Source organism: Paramormyrops kingsleyae, chromosome 22 (genome assembly GCF_048594095.1).
Source record: "Paramormyrops kingsleyae isolate MSU_618 chromosome 22, PKINGS_0.4, whole genome shotgun sequence".
Lineage (NCBI taxonomy): Eukaryota > Metazoa > Chordata > Actinopteri > Osteoglossiformes > Mormyridae > Paramormyrops > Paramormyrops kingsleyae.
In genome coordinates, this window is record NC_132818.1 from 18,163,943 (window position 1) to 18,187,021 (window position 23,079).

The 23,079-nt window shown below is 48.1% G+C and overlaps 3 protein-coding genes and 1 long non-coding RNA gene across 12 annotated transcripts; 2 read left to right on the forward strand and 2 right to left on the reverse strand.

Annotated features, from left to right (window-relative positions):
* Window positions 1-793: 793 nt before the first annotated feature.
* atxn7l3a (ataxin 7 like 3a) lies at window positions 794-11,696 on the forward strand. 6 transcript variants are annotated; one of them, XM_023829171.2, is made up of 14 exons: window positions 795-1,703; window positions 2,327-2,397; window positions 2,586-2,700; window positions 2,857-2,989; window positions 3,538-3,709; window positions 3,814-3,911; window positions 4,004-4,026; window positions 4,500-4,545; window positions 6,536-6,618; window positions 6,753-6,821; window positions 7,544-7,587; window positions 8,335-8,406; window positions 8,889-9,025; window positions 9,456-11,696. In XM_023829171.2, exons 3-14 carry the CDS (start codon window positions 2,650-2,652, stop codon window positions 9,686-9,688), a joined length of 1,161 nt encoding a protein of 386 aa, XP_023684939.1. In that variant the 5' UTR covers window positions 795-1,703; window positions 2,327-2,397; window positions 2,586-2,649; the 3' UTR covers window positions 9,689-11,696. The 6 variants fall into 6 exon arrangements, with proteins under 6 accessions (XP_023684942.1, XP_023684939.1, XP_023684943.1 ...); XM_023829173.2 differs by having other exon boundaries at window positions 796-1,703; window positions 6,536-6,573; XM_023829174.2 differs by lacking the exon at window positions 8,335-8,406 and having other exon boundaries at window positions 794-1,703.
* Window positions 11,697-12,593: 897 nt separating this feature from the next.
* tmub2 (transmembrane and ubiquitin-like domain containing 2) lies at window positions 12,594-17,052 on the reverse strand. 2 transcript variants are annotated; one of them, XM_023829177.2, is made up of 3 exons: window positions 16,897-17,052; window positions 15,607-16,177; window positions 12,594-14,346 (listed from the first exon to the last, which is right to left on the reverse strand). In XM_023829177.2, the coding sequence occupies exons 2-3, from the start codon at window positions 16,164-16,166 to the stop codon at window positions 13,956-13,958; spliced, it is 951 nt and encodes a 316-aa protein (XP_023684945.1). In that variant the 5' UTR covers window positions 16,167-16,177; window positions 16,897-17,052; the 3' UTR covers window positions 12,594-13,955. The 2 variants fall into 2 exon arrangements, with proteins under 2 accessions (XP_023684945.1, XP_023684946.1); XM_023829178.2 differs by having other exon boundaries at window positions 15,607-16,174; window positions 16,897-17,017.
* Window positions 17,053-17,128: 76 nt separating this feature from the next.
* Window positions 17,129-23,061, reverse strand: asb16 (ankyrin repeat and SOCS box containing 16). Of its 3 annotated transcripts, none has more exons than XM_023829170.2 (7): window positions 22,945-23,061; window positions 21,883-22,249; window positions 21,435-21,702; window positions 19,976-20,387; window positions 19,669-19,752; window positions 18,915-19,028; window positions 17,129-17,473 (listed from the first exon to the last, which is right to left on the reverse strand). In XM_023829170.2, the coding sequence occupies exons 2-7, from the start codon at window positions 22,217-22,219 to the stop codon at window positions 17,288-17,290; spliced, it is 1,401 nt and encodes a 466-aa protein (XP_023684938.1). In that variant the 5' UTR covers window positions 22,220-22,249; window positions 22,945-23,061; the 3' UTR covers window positions 17,129-17,287. The 3 variants fall into 3 exon arrangements, with proteins under 3 accessions (XP_023684938.1, XP_023684937.1, XP_023684936.1); XM_023829169.2 differs by lacking the exon at window positions 22,945-23,061 and adding an exon at window positions 22,772-22,914; XM_023829168.2 differs by lacking the exon at window positions 22,945-23,061 and adding an exon at window positions 22,753-22,914.
* LOC140581679 (uncharacterized) lies at window positions 19,020-20,990 on the forward strand. The gene is made up of 3 exons (XR_011984816.1): window positions 19,020-19,057; window positions 20,241-20,471; window positions 20,730-20,990. It is a non-coding gene; the product is annotated as an uncharacterized lncRNA (long non-coding RNA).
* Window positions 23,062-23,079: the final 18 nt, after the last annotated feature.

The window sequence follows — 23,079 nt, forward strand, 5'->3', positions numbered from 1 at the left end:
CTTATATAGCTGCTATTCCTTTACCTGCTATAAGCTTAATCTTTTGATGTACCAGGACATTTTGAAGTACAACGTAAAACCAATATTGTAGGTTTTGTTTTAATAGTCCATATTCATATTTGAATTGTCTGGTTCCCCCCTTTTGAGAAATTTTCACTTTCAGTCATCCGCAAAGCACAATGATGGGAATATTGATGATTGTTCCTTGTTTAAGCAATTAAGGTTTACGCAAGCTTTGGCTTGGTTGTAATCTTAAAAAAAAAAAAAAAAAAAATCTGGTCTTCCATGCCCATGCAAAACACTGATTTTAACTTTTTATGTTTCGTCGTCTAAATAATTCAGTTCATTATCTGCAACTGGTTTCTGTTCCAATGTGCTGTCAGTTTTGAGATATTTGACGTCTGTATTGAATCTGTTGCAAACACTTATTCCACCAGTTCATCCATCCATTCTGTAACCGTATGTACATTTTAAGGTGTAAATCTGTGGCGCGCGTTGGCGCATCCTGGGACTGATGGAATAAGCGCGATCACCATCGCAGGGGGTGCTGAGAGAGCACATGCACCCGAACCACGCCATGAACTTAAAATGGCAACCTTTAACGTTGTGTTAATGCTGCGAAAATCTGTTAAACAAAAGAGAACGACTAAAGCCCTAATGTTGCGATGTTACTATTCAAATCGAGTGGCGGAAATTAGACCTATTTGGTTAATGAAAATATGTAACCAGGACATCCGATCCCTTTGTAATAGTCCAGACCAATCAAACGTCCATCGTGCCGCCCCGCAGTTCTTAAATTGTCTCCAAAACAATGTTACATTGTTGTTGTCCTGATGGCAGCCTCTAATTTAAAATTTAACGTTTACAAAGATGCTTATTGGGCCGTGGGTGGAATGAACCTAGCTTTGAATCTCAGAAAGTAGGATTATCCATGAAAGTAAAAGGAAAATTGAATGTTCATACTTCCTTAAGCGAAATGCATCAGGAAAACGCTGATGGCCAAGCCCGGGTTGATTTCTGTTTAGTTCAAATATGCTCCGAATAATTGTATATATTCGTGTACAATAATATGGAAAACGGATATGAATGCTCGGTGACTGAAAACAAAGGCAAGAATTGAAACACCGGCGACCGCTTTAACAAGTCAGTACAAAACAGCCGCAAACCTACGCGACAGTACGCGTATATATTTGCTGAATAAAAATCAGACGATCTCTCGAAACTGCACTTGTGATGCTTCAGTCAACGTAATACGATTTGAGGGTGTATGCTGTATTCTTGACTTGCAAATTATATTACGTAATTAACATTTCATTTATACGGGGTGCTGCGAAAATATGTTGTAAAAATCTAATGCAACTTCTATGACAAGCATTTTCTGATTGTTGGGGTAAAAAAAAAAGCCATCTTGCCAGGCGATCCGCGGGATCAGTGATCGATTAGTATTGCCTGCCGAGGGGAAAAATGGCTGCTTGTGCTTGATTTTTAAAATTTCTTATCGTCACATTTTGGCAATACGTTTATCATTGCCATAAGAGCCGTTAAACCTTTCCAGTCGGAGTACTTAATTGGAGTGCGAAATGGCTGGGGACGGCTAACTGGGTGTCGGTGATATTGGCGTCCACGAAGGGAGTAGCGGGTATGCCCTGTGAATGCCTGCCCTGGCCCGTTTCAGCAGCGGATAAGTGTCTGCACCACTGCAGGTAACACCACCACCACCAAAAACGTTTCCAGTGTAATAGACGCGTCGGATTTCCCGTTGATCGGACGAACCTGGCCGATGTGCTTTGAGGCACCGCTTCCCACCGTGCGCTTTACCGCCTGCCGGAGCGCCGTGCCCTGAAATCGTCGTCCACGGAGATCGCAGCCCGCAGAGCCACTTAACAAAAGATAAATAAGGGGCTGCGATGACACAAACGGCTTCGCTTTTGTTTCTGTTGTTTATTCTCTCCGACAGCTAGCGTCGGGTGGCGAAATGTGACTCATCGCCGGACTATTCATCCGTAGGAAAGTCGCTCGTCGCATCGAAACTTATTATTTTACAGCCGAATTTGCGTCTTAACAGCGCTTTTAGCGCTCGTGCGCCACGTTTGGCGCGTACCTGCCGTTTGATAGTTATTTATTTGGTATTGTTTGCCGGAGCCCAGTTCGGCTTTCTCATTGCCGTCGCCCTGCTCATTGTCTCGGCCGGGCTGCTGGGTGTGTACGGCGGTGCGTCGCCACTGATCTCCTCCTCTCCTGGACGTAGCTCTGCCATGGATGGCCGCCTCTCGTTTCGCTTGTGATCATTTTAACGTTTGGTAACCGAGGCGGTGTGTATCCGCAGTACACAGCCGAAGCACTAAACAGCGCTGCCTTAACCTACGGTGCCCTGCTCTGCGCCGGACTCTGTCTGCTGTGAGTACAGATGGGATCGATTTAAACATCATTATATTATGTAATGGTGTAAGCACAAAACTCTTTCACGACGCCGACTATAGTCATTTAAAGAATTGAAAACGGCGTACTGCCAGTCATGGTTACTTAATATGTTATAATTAAAAAAAATAATAATCTCCAATGCTTTGTGTCCATCCTCTTCCCAGTGCTAGTTCACCCCATGCTGGCTGTACTATGTAGACGGCAGTGCTTCCCTTTTCGATTTCGCAAATGAAAATGGAGGATATGTCGCTGTCAGGCCTGGACAACACCAAGCTGGAGGTAACCACAGCTCTTAGCACAGATATTGGGGGATGTAGTTCCTCAAACCATTTTAAAACGACTTCTTGTTTGAAGCGTAAGACTGAGACCAGCAAATGCCTTGGCCATTGGCAACCACATCCACCCCCTGCCCTGTGTCACCCCCCACCTGCCCAGGCCTTAGCGCATGACATCTATGCAGACCTGGTGGAGGATGCCTGCCTGGGCCTGTGTTTTGAGGTGCATCGAGCCGTCAAACAGGGTTACTTTTTCCTGGATGAGACGGACCAAGACAGCATGAAGGACTTCGGTAAGCAGCTGTGCCCCCCCCCCCCCCCCCCCCTCGGCCGGCTGTCTCATCCCTGACAAATACCACTAACACACATAATGGTTGGAATATATCACAATGAAGGTTTAAAATTCCGTAATATCCACCCAGAGCCAGCCCTACCTTTTAAGGGACCCTAGACAAAACTTTACTTTTCCCACCTACCAAGAAAATTGCTGCTCATTTCACTTCCTCTGCAATACAGGTAATTCTGGGGCCTCATGCAACTACATCAGTTGTGCTGAACCTGCAGTCAGGCCTAGGCAACACAGGTCACGGGGTACCAGTCAATGATTAACAATCATACACTACATGCAAGAGAATGTAGGTGTACTTCAAGGGCCAACACTTGTACTCTTTCAAGTTCAGAAGTATGCAAGGGAATCTTCATGACGGGGAGAGAACACACAAATTCCATATACGCAGCGCAGGGACTAGCGTTCGAACCCACGACCACGGAGGTGATGGTGCCCCCTAGCTGCTGTATCGCCCTCTGACTTGCTTCCGGTTTTGTATCTGGCCTGCTGCAGAAATCGTGGACCAGCCGGGTGTGGATATCTTCGGCCAGGTGTACAACCAGTGGAAGAACAAGGAGTGTGTGTGTCCCAACTGCAACCGTAGCATCGCCGCCTCGCGATTTGCCCCCCACCTGGAAAAGTGCCTGGGGATGGGGCGAAACAGCAGCCGCATCGCCAACCGCAGGTCTGCGCAGGAAGGGCGCCGCGTTCCAGGCTATCCACTGTGGGGCGTAAATCGTGCACCTGACCCAGTCTACTTTGCTTCCTACTCCCCCCCCCCCCAAACAGAATAGCCAGCAGCAACAATATGAGCAAATCGGAGAGCGACCAGGAAGACAATGACGACATCAATGATAATGACTGGTCATATGGGTCTGAAAAGAAAGGTGAGCACCCCCTCCTGGATGCTGTGGGGGGGGGGGGGGGGGATGTATTCCATCATCTCTCTGTCTTACTCCCTTTCTCCTATTTTTTACAGCCAAGAAAAGAAAGTCAGATAAGGTATTTTTACATTCTTTGAAACAACCTGTATTATTGGTAAGTCTTTCTTTGGTAGGAAATGTGTACCGATTGTACCTTGCAGACGGTTTCTTTAGCTGAATGAGCGGCAGATTCTTGTATTATTTATTAGATATTTACAGGATTGCTGCCCCTGGTTCTGTTGCTCGTTAGTTGCGTACAGTGGGGTACTTAGAAATTCTCAGCCCTTTGCTCAACTGTCAACTTGCCACTCCCCCCCTCCCCCCCCCCCCCCCCACCCCACCCAACTTTATATTTAGGTTTGTGTGTTCAAGGGCCCCTTGAATGTGTCAGGGTATCCATGTCACTCTGACATCCCAGGTTGTGCATCTATATTTCATAAACACTGCTTTTTTGAGTAACTCTTTTTTGGTGAAGGGGCAGTATAGACGTTTTAGATGTGTGTAATATGAAAGTGACGATGGTTTTTTTTTTTTTTTTTTTTTTTGTCTTAGAACCCAAACTCTCCAAGAAGATCTAAATCATTAAAACATAAAAATGGTGAGTTGCAATGGTGAGAAAACGTTGACATATGATGGTAACGATCACACTCACTGAAGTGATATATATATATATATATATATATTTTTTTTTTTTTTCTGTCCCCCCCCCCAACCCCCTCGCACAATAGGAATGTGGTCAGAGACGATTCCGGATGGTAATTAACTTAACGTTACTAGCCTAAATGAGGACCAAAAATAAGAGAAACCGAAAACGCAAAATCGTAACGCCTCCTTTAAGTGTCGCGCTTTGCTCCTTGCTGAACAAAAGCCTTTCATGCCCGTCAATCTTGATGCGTCGATATTTTGATGCGCTGGATTCTCCCTTCTGTCGTAGCCCCGCCCCCTCCCGATCATGGCTAGCTCCGGCTGCCAGGCGGGACGTTTTTGGAGTTCGGCGCAGTCTCTTTTGGGCCGGCGAGTGTCGTCTGGGTCAGTGTGCATAGGGATGTTGACATTCTAATCGTTGCAGCGTTATGGGGCCCCTGGCAACAGGGGACGGAATGGGAGTGGCGCCGCATGATGGTGAGGGATGAACCATTCTCTCAGCATGGGGGGGGGGGTGTGTGGGGTTTTAGAGGGGCTGGCAACTGCAAACCCCTTATCCACCCCACTCCTACCCCAACTCAACGCTGTGCAATGTCCAGGGAGAAGGTGCCCTGGATTTGGGGACCGACTGCCTGGAATCGGAGCTTCTGGCATCCGAAAAGGATGCTGAGGCCTCATGCAGTGTGACACTTCGTCCCAACAGGTGCACACAATTCTGGGAAATACCATTAAAGAGTGCAATTTTTTTTTGTGTGTGTCTTGTAAAATGCTGGGGACGATTACAATTTTGGCTTTTTTTTTTTTTTTTTTTTTTTTAAATGATGAATGTTCTGGATATTTTAACCTGTATGTAGATGTAGGCTGGCAGAGTACAAGCGAGCTGGATGTGGCACAAGGTAGCCACCTTGTCTCGTTGGTTGGGCAATTTGTCATCTCTGGTTATTGGACATGGAGTTTGCTCCTGAGGAACGGGGCAGGTTGGGGTGGACCTTCACCCGTTCCGTGCAGCGGTCAGGTCTGGACCACCTCTTCCGATCTGCCTGGCGTGTGTTTCAAACCTTAAAGATGACAAAATAGGACATTTCTGTGAACCGACGCTCAGGAATTTACAGCGTTCCCAGAATGCGGGCACGCCCACACTTCCGACACCTGATGCGCTCGACCGCGTCTTGATTTGATGGCTGCTGATCATGTGACTGTTTAGTGTTTTGGTAGTTAAAGGCTTGGATTTATTTTTGTTTCATATGTTTGCCTACTTTTTTTATAAATGTACATCATGTGTTGTAAGGAGTTGCATGTATATCTCTTCATGTGTCCACGTTGTGTAAAAATATGTATTGGAATATGAAATAAATTTCAGTGCTGCTACCTAAATACCTAATATTAAATTTCAGTGTTGCCCTGCTTGGGGCAGGGAGGGGGGTGGCTGTCTCCCTCCAACCAATAAATGAACAACTTGAACCGAAACCAAAATACACCAGACTGACCCATGATTGTTTTTCCATAGGCTTACAGGGCCTTGATTCAAATTCATTTCCCACGCACTTTTAATTAGTATCAGTGCAGTGTTACCTAATGTCACCCCCACCCACCCATCCACTTAATTCGTTTCCTTGTTCTGGTGGCTGGTTCTCAGGACTGAGGTCAATGTCTTGACCACGCACTCTCATTTAGACAACCATGCATAATGTGTTTTGCATCTTCAGGTCTATTTACAGAGCAGCAAGTAACTTTTAGTGAATTCGTCCCATTGTGTGTGACCTGATTGTTTGTATTTAATTACCTCACCTTCAGTATATTGAGTGGATAAAGGCCTATTGCTCTTTGTGTACAAGAGTAGTGGATATATGAGTACTAGGGAATTGTGCATTTCACATGCTGTCTTTTGAAGTTATTTTGCCTGTAAAAGGATCCATAGTCAATAAGCTCTCTTCTATTTCCAGGGGAACATAGTAATAGTGTCAGCTCTGACCCGTACAAGGTAACCAGTGTTTCCCTGCTATTGTCATGTCCTCTCTGGCAAACTGTAAGTAAGCGCCTCATTCGCCGGCGTTGCTTGGCGTGGCGAGCAAATGCCTTGTGCTGTGGGCTGCTGTGCTGTGGCTGTGCTCTTCGCCGCTGTGCTGAAAGCCTGTGCTCTCCCCCCTCCCTTCACCACAGTACGCCTATAACTCCGGCATCAGTTACGAAACCCTTGGCCCGGAAGAACTGAGGTCTTTACTGACCACGGTGAGAACTCGTAACACCCATGCCATGTATGCTTCTGAGGCCAGTTAGCTGATATACTTTTTCATGTGTCAGTCAGAAGGACCTTTTTAGTGTCAGTAACTTTAACTAGTAGTTAAACTAGTAGTTAAAGTTAGGAAGAGCTTACCTTATCACTAACTTCCTAATTATGTGCCTAAGGCGGGGGTGGCCAATCTTATCCGCAAAGGGCCGGTGTGTGTGCAGGTTTTCACGGTAACTCCCTAATTATATTACTAATTAGAGGACTGATTGGCTGAAGAGTCCTCACACCTGGGTTTGAACAGCTGACCTACAGGTTATCCCAAAAACCTGCATACACACCGGCCCTTTGCGGATAAGATTGGCCACCCCTGGCCTAAGGGATCGATATTAATGCATTGATTAGTACGACTAACCAGCAAACTGGTGTAGGTGTCTAGGATTCTGGAGTTATAAGATACACACAGGGATTCTGGAAAACATTTTGTTAAACCAAAAATACGGCACATTTCCCATAGGATTATGCTGAGGGCTTTGTGGGTCTGGTAATCGGCTTATATACTGACGGTTGGGCCAAAGCCTTGGTACCATTCTTCATCATACTGTAGCTTTAGGGTTAGCTGTCTTGTATTCCTGTGATAGACACAGCCTTGAATGTCTTTTCTCTCCGGCTTTTTAACTGGTACCATTTCCCATTCCCCTTCCCTTCCTCCCTACTTTTCCAGCAATGCGGGGTGATGTCAGAGCACACGAAGAAGATGTGCACACGGTAAGGACCAGAGCATGCCGATTCGTGTCATGTCACTTCTAGGAGAGTGTGACAAGCCGAAGCAAAACGTAGTCACATGTGATGGCCGCTATCGGTCGGCATGTGATTCTTGTGCAAATCCTGAACCCTGGTGACCCTGAAAATGTCCACCCATGTCTGGTTGTTGTCAGTAAGTGTTATGTTCATCCTTTGCCCAACTCCGACTCGAGTATTTTGGTTGACGACCCTTTTCATTTTGAACATGTGTGTGAGCTGCAGGGAGAAAACCCACACCTCCCACCAAAAAAACATGCAAAAATGCGATAGGAGTTCCTGGAACACGGTTGGCGTAAATGATTTCAAGAGATGGCTGTTTTTTGTACTACAGATGGAAGTGCTTTTTCTCTGGGTTGGGTTCTGTATTGGGTACACAAGTGGCAACTATATTCTTTTCATTTTGGCATTAGTGGTATTAAACATCTGAATTCAGAAATAGCTGTGACCGGCTCATTTTAAGCAATAATCTGTATGAGCCTGTCCTCCTTAAGCAGTTTTAGAATTCATAATTTGATTTCAATATTCTGAAGTGATACAAATTTTCTTTATCTCTTTTTTTAATTGCCAATTGGATCAAAGACCCCGGTTTGGAGCAGCCTGCCTTGTCTGGCCCTGGGGGGGGGGGGGGGGGTGTTTAGGCAGGGCCGTTGTTTTCATTTTGATTTCGGCAGGTGCTTTGGGGGGGTTTAATGCCACATTGTGTCCCACCAGGTCTCTGCGGTGTCCCCAGCACACGGACGAACAGAGGAGGACCGTCCGGGTGTTCCTCCTGGGGCCAGCCGCGTGAGTGATGCCCACGTCCACACGTCACTGGCTGATGACACCACTGTAGGCAGAGATGGGCAGGACCCAGTTGACACCACTGTCTGGCGTGCTACAAAAAAGTTGGCCGATGAATGACATCAATTTGTTGCTATGTTAAGTATGCCTGAAGAGGCTTAGGCACAAACCCAGGGTGTTATGTTGGAGGGCTCTGGATGGACACAACTCTTACTGAGATCACCCATGACTCAGGGAATTTAAACTAAAGAAATCTTTTCAGCTAACTACCAACATTGTTTGAGAAGTTATTACATTCTTTAGTGGTTCGTCAGTAATGATTTGCATCTCTTGACAATGCTTTTTGAAGTTATCAATTTGTAGTCCACAGACTGTGTACTACTTTTGAATTTGAAAGGGTACAAGTGTTGGCCCTTGTGGTACACCGACATTTTCTTCCCCTATTCTTGTGGGTATTGCCTGTGATTGACTTTTTCCATTGACAGGTCGTCGTTGCCTGATGTGGATGGGGTGGTGGAAAACGATGGTTACGATGTCCCAGATGGGCAGGCTCTGATGAGCCGGCTACAGTGGGATGGATCTTCTGACATCTCTCCTTCGGACTCTGCCTCCTCGAAAGCGAGTGAGTGTGGGAATCTCAGTACAACTACCTAGGATGACCAGTGCTGAGCTGCTAGCTCTGGTATATTAGGCTTCTCAACTATGCCCCACTGTTTCAGGTAGGCAACATTGCCACTTTGTCCCAGACTGTGTGTGCCATGACAGCATGGCCCTCATCGTCTGAGACAAAGTGATATTCCTTGTAGTGATGTAAATCAACATGTGTGTAAGCAAAATAAATAATAAAAATTAATTGCATTCGTTACTAAAACACTGTTGCTAAAAGGTGATGTCTCTGTTGCCCATACATCATATCCAGGTGATGGTTATAGATGTTTCTGTTGTTCAAATTATTTTGACATTTGCCTCCTTGGTCACTGCCATGGCTAAATGCAGATGTTAGTCATACTCATCCTATCGAGCTCTCATTTCTGGCCTCTCCCTCTCCAAAGGCACCAATAACTCTGATTCCAAGAAGCCCAAAAAGAAGAAGAAGCCGTCCCTTGGTCTGAACAGCGGTACGTGTGGGGGACCTGGGAGCGGCAGCTGCGCCGCGGTTGGGGCCGGGACCACGGGCAGCGGCGGTGGCGGAAGCTCACAAGGGAGCCTCGGCCTCCCCAGTCGCAAGAAGAAGCCCAAGCTGCCGGCACCCCCAACCCCCAGCATCTACGACGACATGAACTAGCACCATCGCGTTCCTCCCCATCCCAGCGCTCATGGAGGAGACGGAAATCGTGGCAGCCGCTCGGTGGTGAGCCCCCATGGGCTGAACGGGACCTCGCTCCTCATAGTGTCCCCCCCCCCCACCCCGGCGTTAATTAGCCCACATGAACCTGCAGCCTAACTTCTGGAAAGGGTTCTCCATCTCAAGTTTCCACTTGTGGTCACCCTAAGGGTGTGTGTATATGTCTATAAGATCTAGAGTCACCTGGATCGCAGCTGCTATGGTAATTCAAGGACTCCTGACTTCTGAAGGAGAATGTTATTTTGGGTCCCATTATAATTATTTTAATTATTTTATTATTATTTTCTGAAATGGTGAGGTGGTGAGCTTGTTTGTTTTAGATGTTTCACTGAATTTTCAAACCCCAGCAGTGGGCAGACCACAATTACACAATCAGGGCTCATTGCACATGGTGTACTTACGATCAGTCTCATGCCCTTTGGTTAAACAAGGTAAGTGTAATCAATATAACTGAATCATAGACGAGCAAACAGTTTTGGTTTGATTTTGTTACTGTAGGCAAGGGACCAATCGACCGGTTTTTGTCTCATTTGGTTGTTTATGGTGTCAGAGGTGATGTCATTCAGATCATGTTGATGAGAAAGGAACTGCATAGCCACAAGGGCGGTGCTGTTCTCACCTGCTTGAGCCACTGGATCATGGCTTTAGGACATTGCGGGGTCCTTAAATGAAAGGGGGTGGCTACAAAGGGGAGTACGCTACATTCCAGATTGGTCTGTTGCACCCTCACCCCCCCCGAACTGACAAAGGCATCTTTGTCGTGAGCAGCAAAGTGGGTTCTTCTGCGTGGCCAGTTTGTCTCAAATGGCATTGGACCTCATGGGTGTGTGGATTTGTGGCGCCATCATGCTCTTTTGGGATGCCGTCGTGGGTGTTTTTGTGTTTCCTGTGAGTGTATGAGCATTAAGTGTCTTTATGGTGAACACACAGATGCACCTGAGGTCGGTGTCGTACATCATGCACTTCCCCGTGGCCATTACTGAGCAAGTCAGGGCTCTTGCATTTGTGTGTTTGTTCAGGAAATTTGCAGGTCCTTGCCAGTGTCCGGGAAGTCCAGTGCGGGTCTGCCTATCGAGGTTCACCCATGTCACACATGAGTTGAGATGGAAACCTGTGAGGCTCCTCGCATCTGGCCGGCCTTACGCAGCCTCCACAGCGGGGCAGTAACCAGGGCCGCCGTGTGTTAGTACCGTAGTCAGAAGCTCTCGGGTATGTGTATCGCTGGAATTTTAACTGCTGTATACCTCAAGTGTTCGGGAACCGTGGATGTGATTTGACACAGCATGAAATGCACAAGAAGACATTCTGCCCTCTTTCCTTTAGATTTTGTGGTGCTGATGATTTTATTTTTTTTTTTAAAAAGAGAAACCTTTTTCTGTTGATTCCATACTCCGTATTTCTGGATTGGTTTTGGTTGCAACTAGTTATGATGAACTCTGATGAAGTTTAAACTCAAGGAAAAGTTTTAAGATCCACGTAATTATTTAAAGGTGTGTAGTTTGAGACAACAGCGGGTGGGACTAATGTTCGTTGACCTGCATTTCGTTCCGATTCACACATTTCGAGCTCAAAAAGCCGATTTCTGGAATTCCCACGCATAAAAACATCCCTTTAAAAAGTGAGTGAGATCGCCACACTGCTAATTGCTGGCAGAAATTATGTTTCATTGTATGGATCACGGTGGGGATGTGGGGGGTGCGTGACATGCCACACTTGACCTTGTGGGGGCAACATTCTCACACCTTGGTCTCAGTCGGTTGCAATATTGGCATATGAGACAATAACTTTGCAAGTCAGCTGAATGAGGAAAAATCACACAGGCATGTGCATGTGTTTATTGTATATGTATATATATATATTTCACAATGTACAGCTAGTTATTGTCATTTTTTCAACTTATCGTGTACTGTGGTTGCCTAATAGTCTGAATAAAACTGTCATTCAGGTTTCCCTTTTGTTCAGCCTTAGTGTCTCCATAATGCATTCATGAACATACAGATGGCAGCAGATACAATGTATATCGCTTTGGATTTCATAAACGAGGCAGGTTAATGCTGTGCTGATGCTGGATGATGCAGAGAAATATTTTCTTTTACTCTTCTAGGACAATATCAATTTGTGAGACTAGCTGAAACAAACTGTGGGCACGGGATGGTCTCCTGTTTTGCCCAGGTTATTTGATATTAAGACAAAACAGCTAACTGCAACAGCACTGAAGGCTACACTTTCCCAGATATTACCTACTATGGGGGAAAATGCTCTTAATGCACTGGAAATGATGAAAAAGTTTTCTATGTGAATTGTACCAAAATAGACGGTGCAGACATTTGACACATTACAGTTCTAAATACCCTTAAATGACAATGCCAGTATTTCCACTCCTGCTGTGACCGGCTCTGTGTCTAAATGGAAGCCTGTTATCCTTCTCGCCCTGTGTGCCATTGACCTGGAAAGCAGGTGCTAAGGCTATCCCAAAGCACGTTGAATAGTGTTTTGCAGAATCACTTCCCTTCTCCCAAGACAGCCTGTTATTCACATAGGTCTCTCCCTCAACGTGCAACACCAGGCCACCTTGGGAGGGCTGGAGACTGGGCAAGCGCTTCTGAAGCGTCGTCACCCATCCGTCTCAAGAAGCCAGCCAACGGAACGTGCTCTCCTGGCGTGCCAGCTAAGGGGGCAGTGTGGGCGTAGGCCCTGGCCCGCTCTCCAGGCCGCACCTTGCTCCGAGCAGGCTTGGCAGCTCACCGTCCCGATGACCCGGTACGTACTGCACCATCCCGATAACCGAACGCTCGGGGGAGGGGACGCCTTGGCCGCTAGTCCTGCTATGGAAGCAGATGCAAGGTGGGTGTGAAACACTTTAATTTCTGCCACACTGATAAGCACATTAGTGACATTAGCACAAACATCACTTAAAAATGCCTGTCAGGACTTTTACGAATGGTGTAGTCAGCCCCCCCCAGCAATCCAGAAATGCCAAATGTAGCATCCAATCTGACATACAGTAAGTTAATTTATTTACATACTTTCCTTGAAAATGGTTACTTCATTACACACACTCCCGAAGAATTACTTTAGACGAACTATTTTTCATTACTGAAAACTCAAGCAAAAAACTGCTCTTTCATAATACAATAATTAAATTGAAAATGAACATTGTGTAGGCTGTAAAGACGTGTCAAAGCAGAAATGTTACAGGTTTAGTATCACAAAAACCAAGGAGAGTCGGATCATTTGTCTAGTCCACGTAGAAGTCAGATGTTTGGTTGTGAGATGGGATCTATGGGGTAGGTTGACGTGGCAGAATGCAGAGGGGTGATTGGGCCGTTTGGGATGGTGATGGCAGTAGGATGTGTCCCTGCACAGCCAGTGATGTCATCTTCACCCCCAAATAGAGTGTGACTGAAACACTCATTGACAACCATTACACAGAGTCCGCAGGGCTGGTTACGTGGCCGACGGCTGATGTATTATGGGCTGTTGCTGTGTGGCTGTACCCAGGTTTCTGAGGACACTAACAAGGGCGGCAGCAGCCTGGAGCTTAACTCCAGAATACCCCCCGCCCCGAATCTCGAAATTAATCAGTGTTTATTCCACATCTCCCCATCCATCTTCCTCTGCTTCTGAAGAGGCTCACAGCCTAAAAGGATGATTATGCCCCGATGTGTAGGACTGTGATCTTGCTACCGCAAAGGGGGTGCCACATTTTGAGGTCAAAATTGACCTGGAACCACCCTACAGCTTCAAGTTAACAGAAGTCTGGGGGAGAGGGCTCTCTTCCAGCTTCTGCTTTGAACTATGAATTGGCTGAAGGTAGGGCCCTAGAGATCCACAGGCAGAGAGGTCTGCCGCGACTCATCCAGGGATGGAAATTCTGACCAAACCAAAGGTCAGATGCTGAGGACCGACTTGCCACCATTGCCATGTGACAGATTCCGCTCTGTTTGACCTTTTCCTTCTACAGAAAAACCAAAACGTTTCATACAGATGTCACCCCACCTCCCCAACAAGCTATTACCTCCAACAAAGACACCAGCTTAGACATGCGTGTGCAAATTAATTCAGAAGCGGCTGCAGCTACATGTTCACGTGTCTCAACCTCGCCTGAAGCCATACGCCACAGAACAGAGTGGTCTGCCAGATATTCATTCTTCAAGCCCCGAAAACCTCACCAGGACCATTGGCTTTGCAGGGCTCTCGTCACATCTCACCGACTGTACATGCCGAAGATGAGGAAACTGAAGAAGATGGTGACGCCCACCAGAGAGACTGTTGCTGGGGCTGTGAAGAACTGCCGGTAGTTGATGCGGAAATACCAGACGACGGCCAGCATCACCACGAAGACGGGTACCACCAGGCTGCCCGTGCTAAGGGCCAGGCCCATGCCTCCGGCCCTCTGGCCGACACCTGGCCCCACCGGCTCCACGGCCGTGCGAGCCCCGCCCTCTGACCCACTCTCCTGCTGGGCCTGGGAAACGTGGCAGTGGATGACGCTGTTGTGGGTGATGTTGAGGGACAGCAGTGTTCGCTTAGGGTCCTGCAGAAGTTGACCCTGGAAGATCAGCTTGATCTGCTGCTCCTGGCCCGAGAAGTACTTACTGGAGGATGGGGAAAAGGGGAGGTGGCAAGCAGAAGACCAGGGTCAAAGTCAAAGCTCACAAAAGCATCTCAAAGTGTATCTGGCAACCCTGCGGTCTGAAATTTGTTTGTTACCATTACTGCAAGTCATCCCGTAATTGATTTCACCTTGTGGTGTTTCAAATTTCATTTGAAATTCACGTATATAGGCAAAAATTTTACTGTGGAATTGACTAAAGTTTTTTTTTAATGGTACTTTAATTTCACAACTAGTAATTGAGGTGTCCATGTTTAAATTTGTGATTAAACACAATTAGTTAAGCCACTATTCTCAAACAACATACAAAAGGAACAGAATACCAATGAGTTAAATACTATATACATGAAAGTAGTCGTCACAGAAACACAGCATGGTCAGCTTGCTGTAGGCATTCATGGCTGTGGCAGTGCATCATGGGAACCCTCAAATTGAAACTGGACGTGCTCCAAAGCAGCTTTACAGCGTTTAAGCTCCCCGGGCAGCAGTGTGATTAGGGATGTGGATTTAAGCTCCCCGGGCAGCAGTGTGATTAGGGATGTGGATTTAAACTCCCTGGGCAGCAGTGTGATTCGGTATGTGGATGTAAGATCCCCGGGCAGCAGTGTGATTAGGGATGTGGATGTAAGCTCTGCAGGCAGCAGTGTGATTAGGGATGTGGATGTAAGATCCCCGGGCAGCAGTGTGATTAGGGATGTCGATGTAAGCTCCCCGGGCAGCAGTGTGATTAGGGATGTGGATGTAAGCTCCCCGGGCAGCAGTGTGATTAGGGATGTGGATGTAAGCTCCCCGGGCAGCAGTGTGATTAGGGATGTGGATGTAAGCTCCCCGGGCAGCAGTGTGATTAGGGATGTGGATGTAAGCTCCCCGGGCAGCAGTGTGATTAGGTATGTGGATGTAAGCTCCCCGGGCAGCAGTGTGATTAGGTATGTGGATGTAAGCTCCCCGGGCAGCAGTGTGATTAGGGATGTGGATGTAAGCTCCCCGGGCAGCAGTGTGATTAGGGATGTGGATGTAAGCTCCCCGGGCAGCAGTGTGATTAGGCATGTGGATTTCTAACGGAAGGTTGCGGGTCGAGGTTGTGGCTCTGTGCTCACGGCTACAGAGATATCCAAGTAATTCCTAGTTATGCGTATTAATCTTCCACGACCTTTGCTGAGACAGTGCAAGCTTAAAGGGGCACTGGCCACCAGTTAGGAATTATGTTCACAAAGTCACTGATTTAGGGCTACCTCTGCCTCACCTTTTGAGCAGACTGATAGTGTCCTGGGGTTTGAGCACGGCCAGCTCCTCTGTATCATTGAGGAACTTGAGACGGACAGTGATGTCAGGGCCAGAGATCCTGCCCGCAGGGGAATCCTCTTCCCGCTCGACATCCTCCTCTCCTTCAGGCTGCAGGGCAGGATCACCGCTGATAGCACCCGCTCTCTTGCGTAGCCCTTGAATGTTCAGCAGCTGGTCGACGCTTGCCTCTAGGGCGGCGCCCTCCCCAGCTGCCTCCACTGCACCCTCCTGCCCCAGGTCTTCGTCCTCCGGTTTGTCCTCCTGGACAGGGTCGGGTGCCTGCGGCTCAGTCGTGTCTGCGCCAGGGGGCCCCCCGATATAGGCATCGTGACCACCCAGGCCGATCAGTGAGGCGTGGGCGCCAACCGTAAGGATGGTGCCCAGGATGTGGTCTCCACGCTCCACGACATGCGTGGATAGCCAGGCCAGCACCAAAGCCAGGCTGAGCAGCACCACTCCACCAGCCACCGTCACCTCGTCGCTCACTCCATCCAACAGGGTGAGAGCACACAGCGCCATCCCTGCGGCTGCTGGGAAGGGTTCACAGTACACACAGGGCTCAGTCAGCACTGGAGTCCCCTTAATGCCTTACGGTACACAATACATCAGGCCATTAGTAACGGGCAAAGGTTACTTATTACGAGCTAGTTAACACCCTATTCGGGGACACCCATGACCCAAAAAAGACGGAAACAAGGACACTGAGGGAAAATACCAAAACATCTTTAATGTATCTCCACTGCTTCGCGATTGATTATTTTTTTAATCTTGTTTTTGACATATCTAGCTAGCGTTTCCTATGTGGTACACACGGTCAGACACTAAATATTACAAAACAAATACGACTTAACGACACGGTAAATGGCACCTCAAAGGAAATTCACTGCAAATTGATGTTTTTAATGAGGATAATGGAGGGGAAAGTGTTCGAGTTATGCTAAATGGCGAACTATGGTCTTTCCCGAATGGGTAGCGGTTTCAGTACCGTTTAAATAACTCCATATTGATCCTACGTGGTGTATCGGCGGATTACCTGGATGTTTAAACCGTGCAAATAACTACATGGCACTCTGTTTTATGCTGTTTACACCACCATAAAATAACGCGGAGCTGCGGTCGGCCGCCACGACCTTCGCTAGGCTGGGACGTCTTTATTTAGTGTTAGCATACCTACCCCCCTCAACCGCCCGCCCCGGGCCGCACGTTAACTCCAACCAACCCCGAAAAACAGCGTGACGGCCCGCTTTACCTGAGCTGTGTTCAGACCATTTCAGTCAGAAGTGATTGCGACGCGCGAAACGGCCGAGAAGAACCTCCATTAGCCGTCCGAGCACGCGCAGTCGCGCGCTCACGCGGATGCATACACACACACACACACGCGCGTCCGAGGTACGTCACTGGGAGGGCGGAGCGTTCACGTTACGTTGAAGCACGCAGCGTGTAGTCCAGGTCAACAAAACAGGACACAGAAGACATCCCGAAACACCCCACCCCACATTCTGTTCAGCCGCAGCTGAACATGATTTTATTCAAAGTAAAATTTTCCTCATTATTATCGCTTGTCTGTATTTCTGAGGTGGAGGGACCTCTTGTGTAGACATGGCATCTGGGCAGATATGCTCCTCTGGTCATTCCCTCTCTCACCGCAGCTGCCCATCTGTGCGGAGAAGGAGGTAATCCCTCACAAAAGCAGGCATGCCCAGCTTGCTTATCGCCGTTTGGTACAGCGCCCCCAAGTGATGTCGCAGGCTGCAGCGGCAGAGGTGCTGCAGTGAGCGTGGCTGGCCCACCATCCGCAGCACAGACTCAAAGAAGGGTCGGTGTTCCTGAGAGGGGAGGAAACAGGGATGGGAGGAAGACGGGATGCAGGGGAAACGAGGGATGAGTTAGGGTAAAGGGGGAAAAAGAGCAAACGGTAACGGATTGTAAGGCGAGGGAAAGAAGCTACTCATTGCGGCAGTGAGCTATTAGGAAATTTGGAGGACCAACAAGAGAAGGCCGAGTTTGGCATGGATTCAGGCACTTGATCCAGATTTGAGTCTACTGGGATTGCACCCAGCAAGGGCAGGTTTTGCAGAAGGTTGCTGGTTACCTTCGAAACGGGGATGATAAACTGGGAATTGGGATAGAGGTGAGGGGGCACTGGGAGGCTCTGAATACAGACGTCAAAGAGGATTATAGGTTATTCAAGCCTTCAAATAGAACCAGTTTGTCAGGGTTTGTTGTGTTAGTTTAGTCCAACAATGTCCGTCTCAGATTTACACTACTACAGTTGGGTGTGGCATGTTAGCCAGGGCAATGGAAAAAAAATGAGACCACTATACTTTTAAACAAATCTGCATTTTTTAATCCTGGTTTAATCCTGGTTCTGCTGGCAGAAGGCTACACTGCGAGACAGGCTGCTTCCAGGCTCAAAATCTCCAAGACAGCAGCACACAAGAACAAGGCGAAGCTGGAGGCACTGGGAACGACCAAAAACCAGCCAGGTAGACGGAGGAAGAGACTTCCTAATGCCGTCAACTTATCCGACAGTTTCTCGTGAATCTTAGGATGACATCAAGTGACCTTCAAAACGAATAGGATACATTAAGTGCTCTGCTAGGACAGTTCATATCAGGCTCCTAGAAGCAGGACTGAAGAACCATAAAACAAGGAAGAAGCTCTTCATTAATGAGAAACAGAGAAAAACCAAGTGGCAGTTTGCGTAATATATACAGATGCTCCTCTACTTACGAACTTTCAACTTACGAACTTTCAGACATACGAACGAAGAGGACTGTAAGTCCAAATTGTGTTCCTTGGGCTCCCGTTTCCTGTTCGCAGTATAAATTTTTTTTTTCTGCGCGCCAATTCCGCCCAGTACGACTTCTGGCCGCTACTCCCGCCGCACAGCAGCGTAGCGTGCGAACTCCCAGCATCCTAGTTCCTTGTACTTGCGTATGATGTTGAATAACGACTTACGAGCATTTCAACTTCCGAACGGCCGTTCGTAACGTATCTCATTCGTAAGTAGAGGAGCGTCTGTATATATAAATTATAATATATTATTCACTGATGCAGACCCAAAAATTGAGAAATGAGTGAAACAAAAAATTCCGCTGTGGTCTCATTTTTTTCCACAACTGTTTTTAGACTGTACTTTCTTATAGTGTTACGAGTTGCTTACACACACATTGTAAGCATGACTCTAGAGTAGAGTCTGTCTCTTCGTGAGACATCTTGACCACTGACCACCTGCTACTGTGTGTCTTTTCTCACGCCTCTCACCTCCCAGAGCTCCGAAGGGACGGAGTCTATCCATTCATCACACGATGGGACAGTGACGTAGCAGTCCAGCATGACCTCCAACGTGGACGGCGACAGACAACACAGCTTCAGCATCTAGGGTGGCGTGCAGGGATACGATGAGCGTGAGAACCTTGGGGGCGCCCAATGTGCTTCATACTAGAAGTCTGTCAGAAGGGCTCCACCTTCTGGCCAAAAAATATAAGCCCAGAGATTCTAACTCTCATGTAATTAAAAGGGTGTTTTAAATGAGTTTTGGCAGGGAAAGTCTCTTTGATGAGGGCATGAATAAAGCTGGTTGATGTGCATTTTCTTTTACCTGAAATAGACTCAGCTAATCTATTTCTTGTTCCCAATATCCTTGCAAAACTAAGTTTTGTTATCTTCCTCCCACAGTAAATGTGCCCACACCAGCCCTTGTTTAGCACTTCAGCGACTGACTACCAGTTTGTTTTATTCTTGCATGTGTTTCTCCCGGTGTTGATGCCGAAACATCGATCTTTGTTTTTGTTCATTCCAACCCTGTGACTTGACCCTGTTCACCCTTGCCAGCCAACAAAAGCATTGCACTTTGATTTGACAAAAATAGGTGTGAATCTACCAATGACAGCTTGGCTTTCTTTTCCCTCCGGCGAATTACTTTCCCTCTTTTAGACATCTGTCCCCTACTGCCCAAGCTGCTTTCCCTTTCACCCCCTCCAGGGCTGCCATCTGCCTCCACATGTCATGTCCTGACCTTGGGCAAGGGGGGCTGTGTCCCATGGTTGAGGAGAGCGCGAGCCACTGCCTCTGGCCCCTGGTCAGGGAAGTCTTCCACCACCTGCAAGGGCAGGGGGTTAGAAAGTGGTCATATCCTGGCTATGCGCTGTGCCACCTCCATCCACCAGGGGGCAGCAGTCAGAACTCTTTCTAATTAACAAGAGCACTGCTTGTATGACTCATTCACATATTAATATTTATTTTGGCGAAGCAGATTTAAGAACAGCAGATATATAGTGTTACGTCTCTTTGCTACATCACTGATGCCCCCTTATTCCTGTTACCTGCAGAAGGCAGTCCATGGGCGTGTAGCCTGCGCAGTTTTCTGCATTTGCTTGCGCTCCGTGCTGCAACAAGAGGTCGACGATGCGCGAGCTGCAGTTGCTGCAGGCATTGTGCAGGGGGGTGTGTCGCTTCCTGCCCGCTGTCCGGGGGTCGGCGCCGGCCCGTAGCAGCGTCTGCACCACGCGCAGGAAGCGGCCGGCCTCGCTGGGCCGCTCGGCCCCCGCGCAGGCCGCGTTCAGCGGGGTCTCTCCCTCGCGGTTGCAGGCGGCCACGTCGGCGCCGTGGCGGAGCAGCAGCTCCACGTGCTCCTCCAGGCCACGATGGGCGGCCACGTGCAGCGGCGTGAGCTTCGCCTCGCTGGAGCACGCGTGAGCCGAGGCCCCGCCCACCTCCAGCAGGAGCCGAGCGCACCTGAGGAGGAGAGGGCACCAGACAGCCAAACGGGTCAGCATCACGATCACCACCAGTCCGATGAAGGAGGCAGTGAAAAGAACGGTAAGATGACCAGAGCTGCCAATGACAGTCCACGTCCGCAGGTTCATAGGAATCAGTAACAAAAGAAACATCATCCTGCCATTATGGATAATAATATAATATAATATAATATAATGGATCTAGGATCATCATATTCTCTCTGTGCTGGAACCTCACCATTACCATTCACGTCCAACTCTCTACATATTGTTTTCAGGTTTAGATTACCTACAGATATATAAACTCTATGATCAGTTTTTTTTTTGTTTTGTAAAACAGGCCAAACAGGTCTGAAGAGAGAACAGCAGTTCCCCAAGGATAACACGGACCCCAGCCATGTGTCCCTTGCCCTCCTGCCATCTGGCACGCACTATATGAGCGCTGCAGAAACACCAAACCGACAAACAGCTTCTTTCCCAAAGCATTATGTATTCTGAACTACACATAAAGACTCCTGTATCATTTCAGCATGACCATTGCTACACAGAAACCTTTGGACCCTACCCAACACGTTATAAAATGGGCTTTAAAATAACAGATCACACATGTATAAACCAGTAACAGGCACAGCAATCCTGGATAAATATGGAACGTATCTGCAACACGGAATCTAAACTGTCTATCAGAAAACAGTCCATCTGTCTATCAGATGGAAAGTTCAGGTCCAGAAAGTAAAAATTCAGACCAAGGTTTTGTTGGTTGAAACAAAATCTTGGTCTGGATTTTTACTTTCTGGACCTGAACTTTCAACCTCCGTGGAAAACTGCTTATCTGGCTTGGTTATCCAGCTAATATCCAGTTCATCTACTGGGATCCAAAGGCAGCACATGGACTGGACAGTCACACTGAAATTCTGAGATGATAACCCTCGACTGGAGGTTGATGTGGAAGAGCATGCAAACCCAGAGAACCTGTAACCTCAGTGTCTAAGGCATCAGCGGAGGGATGTCTCTGTTTGCATATGGCAGCGGGACGGACGCTCACGAGAAGGTCTGTGCAGAGCTGCAGAGGTGCAGAGCGGCGCTGCCATCGGCGGTGAGCAGGTTGGCATCGGCACCGTGGGACAGTAGCAGCTGCACACAGGAGTCATGGCCCCCAGCGCAGGCGTCGTGCAGGGCGCTTCTCCCCCCGGGGTTGGCGTTCACCGCGGCACCACGGAAGAGCAGCTCCTCCACGCAGGCCGAATGACCCCGGCTAGCCGCCAGACGCAGCGCAGACGTCTGTTTCACCTTAGATGTGAGGGTCCACATCCCTGCGGACAGGGCGGAAGCGGACAGAGAGATAAAGAGGGTGCCACAGCCAAAGCGGGCATTATCGTCAAAGGACATGCAGTGACATCATCAGGATGTTTCAGGTGACATCATTGGGAGGTTTCTGATGATGTCATTGGGATGTTCCTGATGACATCATCAGGCAGCGTCACTGTCCCCACCCATCTCTGGTGCCCAGGTCATCTCCTCCTGCACAGTCTCCATCAGGGCATTGACCATGGTTGGGTCCTTCAGGACGGCGTAGACCCTGGCCATGTCACCGGACAGGAAGGTGTTCAGCACGGCAGGGTCACGGCAGCGGTAGGGTCCCAGAGTGCGTGATGTGGTACTGGGGCTGTGCTGCTGCCTGGGTGCCCTGGGGACGGGTGCCAGGGGTGTCCTCGTCAACGCCCTCCTCTGGGCCAAGGTGCGGCGTGCATCCTCCCAGTCCTGCAACTCTTGCTCCAGTCGAAAAGACCTCAAAGAGGCTGAACTGAAGGCAAAGGTGTCCTTGGACATACCAGCCAGAATTGAGTCTGATTTCGCCTTCTGCGGGTATAGTGTGAACAAAAATGACGGATCATAGGGCACCAAATCTAATCTCAGAATACTGTGAGTGCAGATCATGGCAATTTAAGCACCAAGGCACAAGGTATAGTGAATTAAAATTAAACCTGAATCTATTATAGAAATTGCAGAATTAAATATATAATTCAAAAGCCTTGTAACTTCTATTTAGATTGTATCAAAACTGTCACACACTATACCGTCAAACAGATGTTAATGTTACATGCTTCCCAACTTTGGTCAGCTGGCTGGAGTGAGATTTTCAATTCGAGATGAGTCTGCACTCACATGCACACGCATTTATATGTATATAACAATTTTGTTACCTTGTAAATACTCTGCATGGTTTGCAAACTACCCCAGCGCTTTTGGTGTTTGTAATGGAATAATATAGATTTGCCGTAAGTCTGAGCGCGTGAGTGTCACGCCAGATGCGTGCGAGTTGGTAACACTGATGTTACTTTGCGTGTCGCTTTACTTCTTACCGTTATGACAGTCCTTTACCTAATATTTATCGTTCTTCTTTTAAAACTCGACCGCCGCACGCCGCACTTCCATTCTCACAGTAGGCAACCGCGAAATGCCAGACGGCCGTTTTTAGAAAGGCCCCGTCAGTCACAAGACATAAACGACCCACTTCAGCCCGGCTTCTCGTTTATTAATAGGCACGGACCCACCTGCTGCTTGCCTGCTCGGCGACACGGCCGATAGGGGGCGTCCGCGGGTCAACGATGGCCGCCAGATTGGTATTTGGGGGGCCGGAGCTCCCCCTGTCGTCTGTTCTTCGGAACTGCAATGCATCGCTTTTTCCG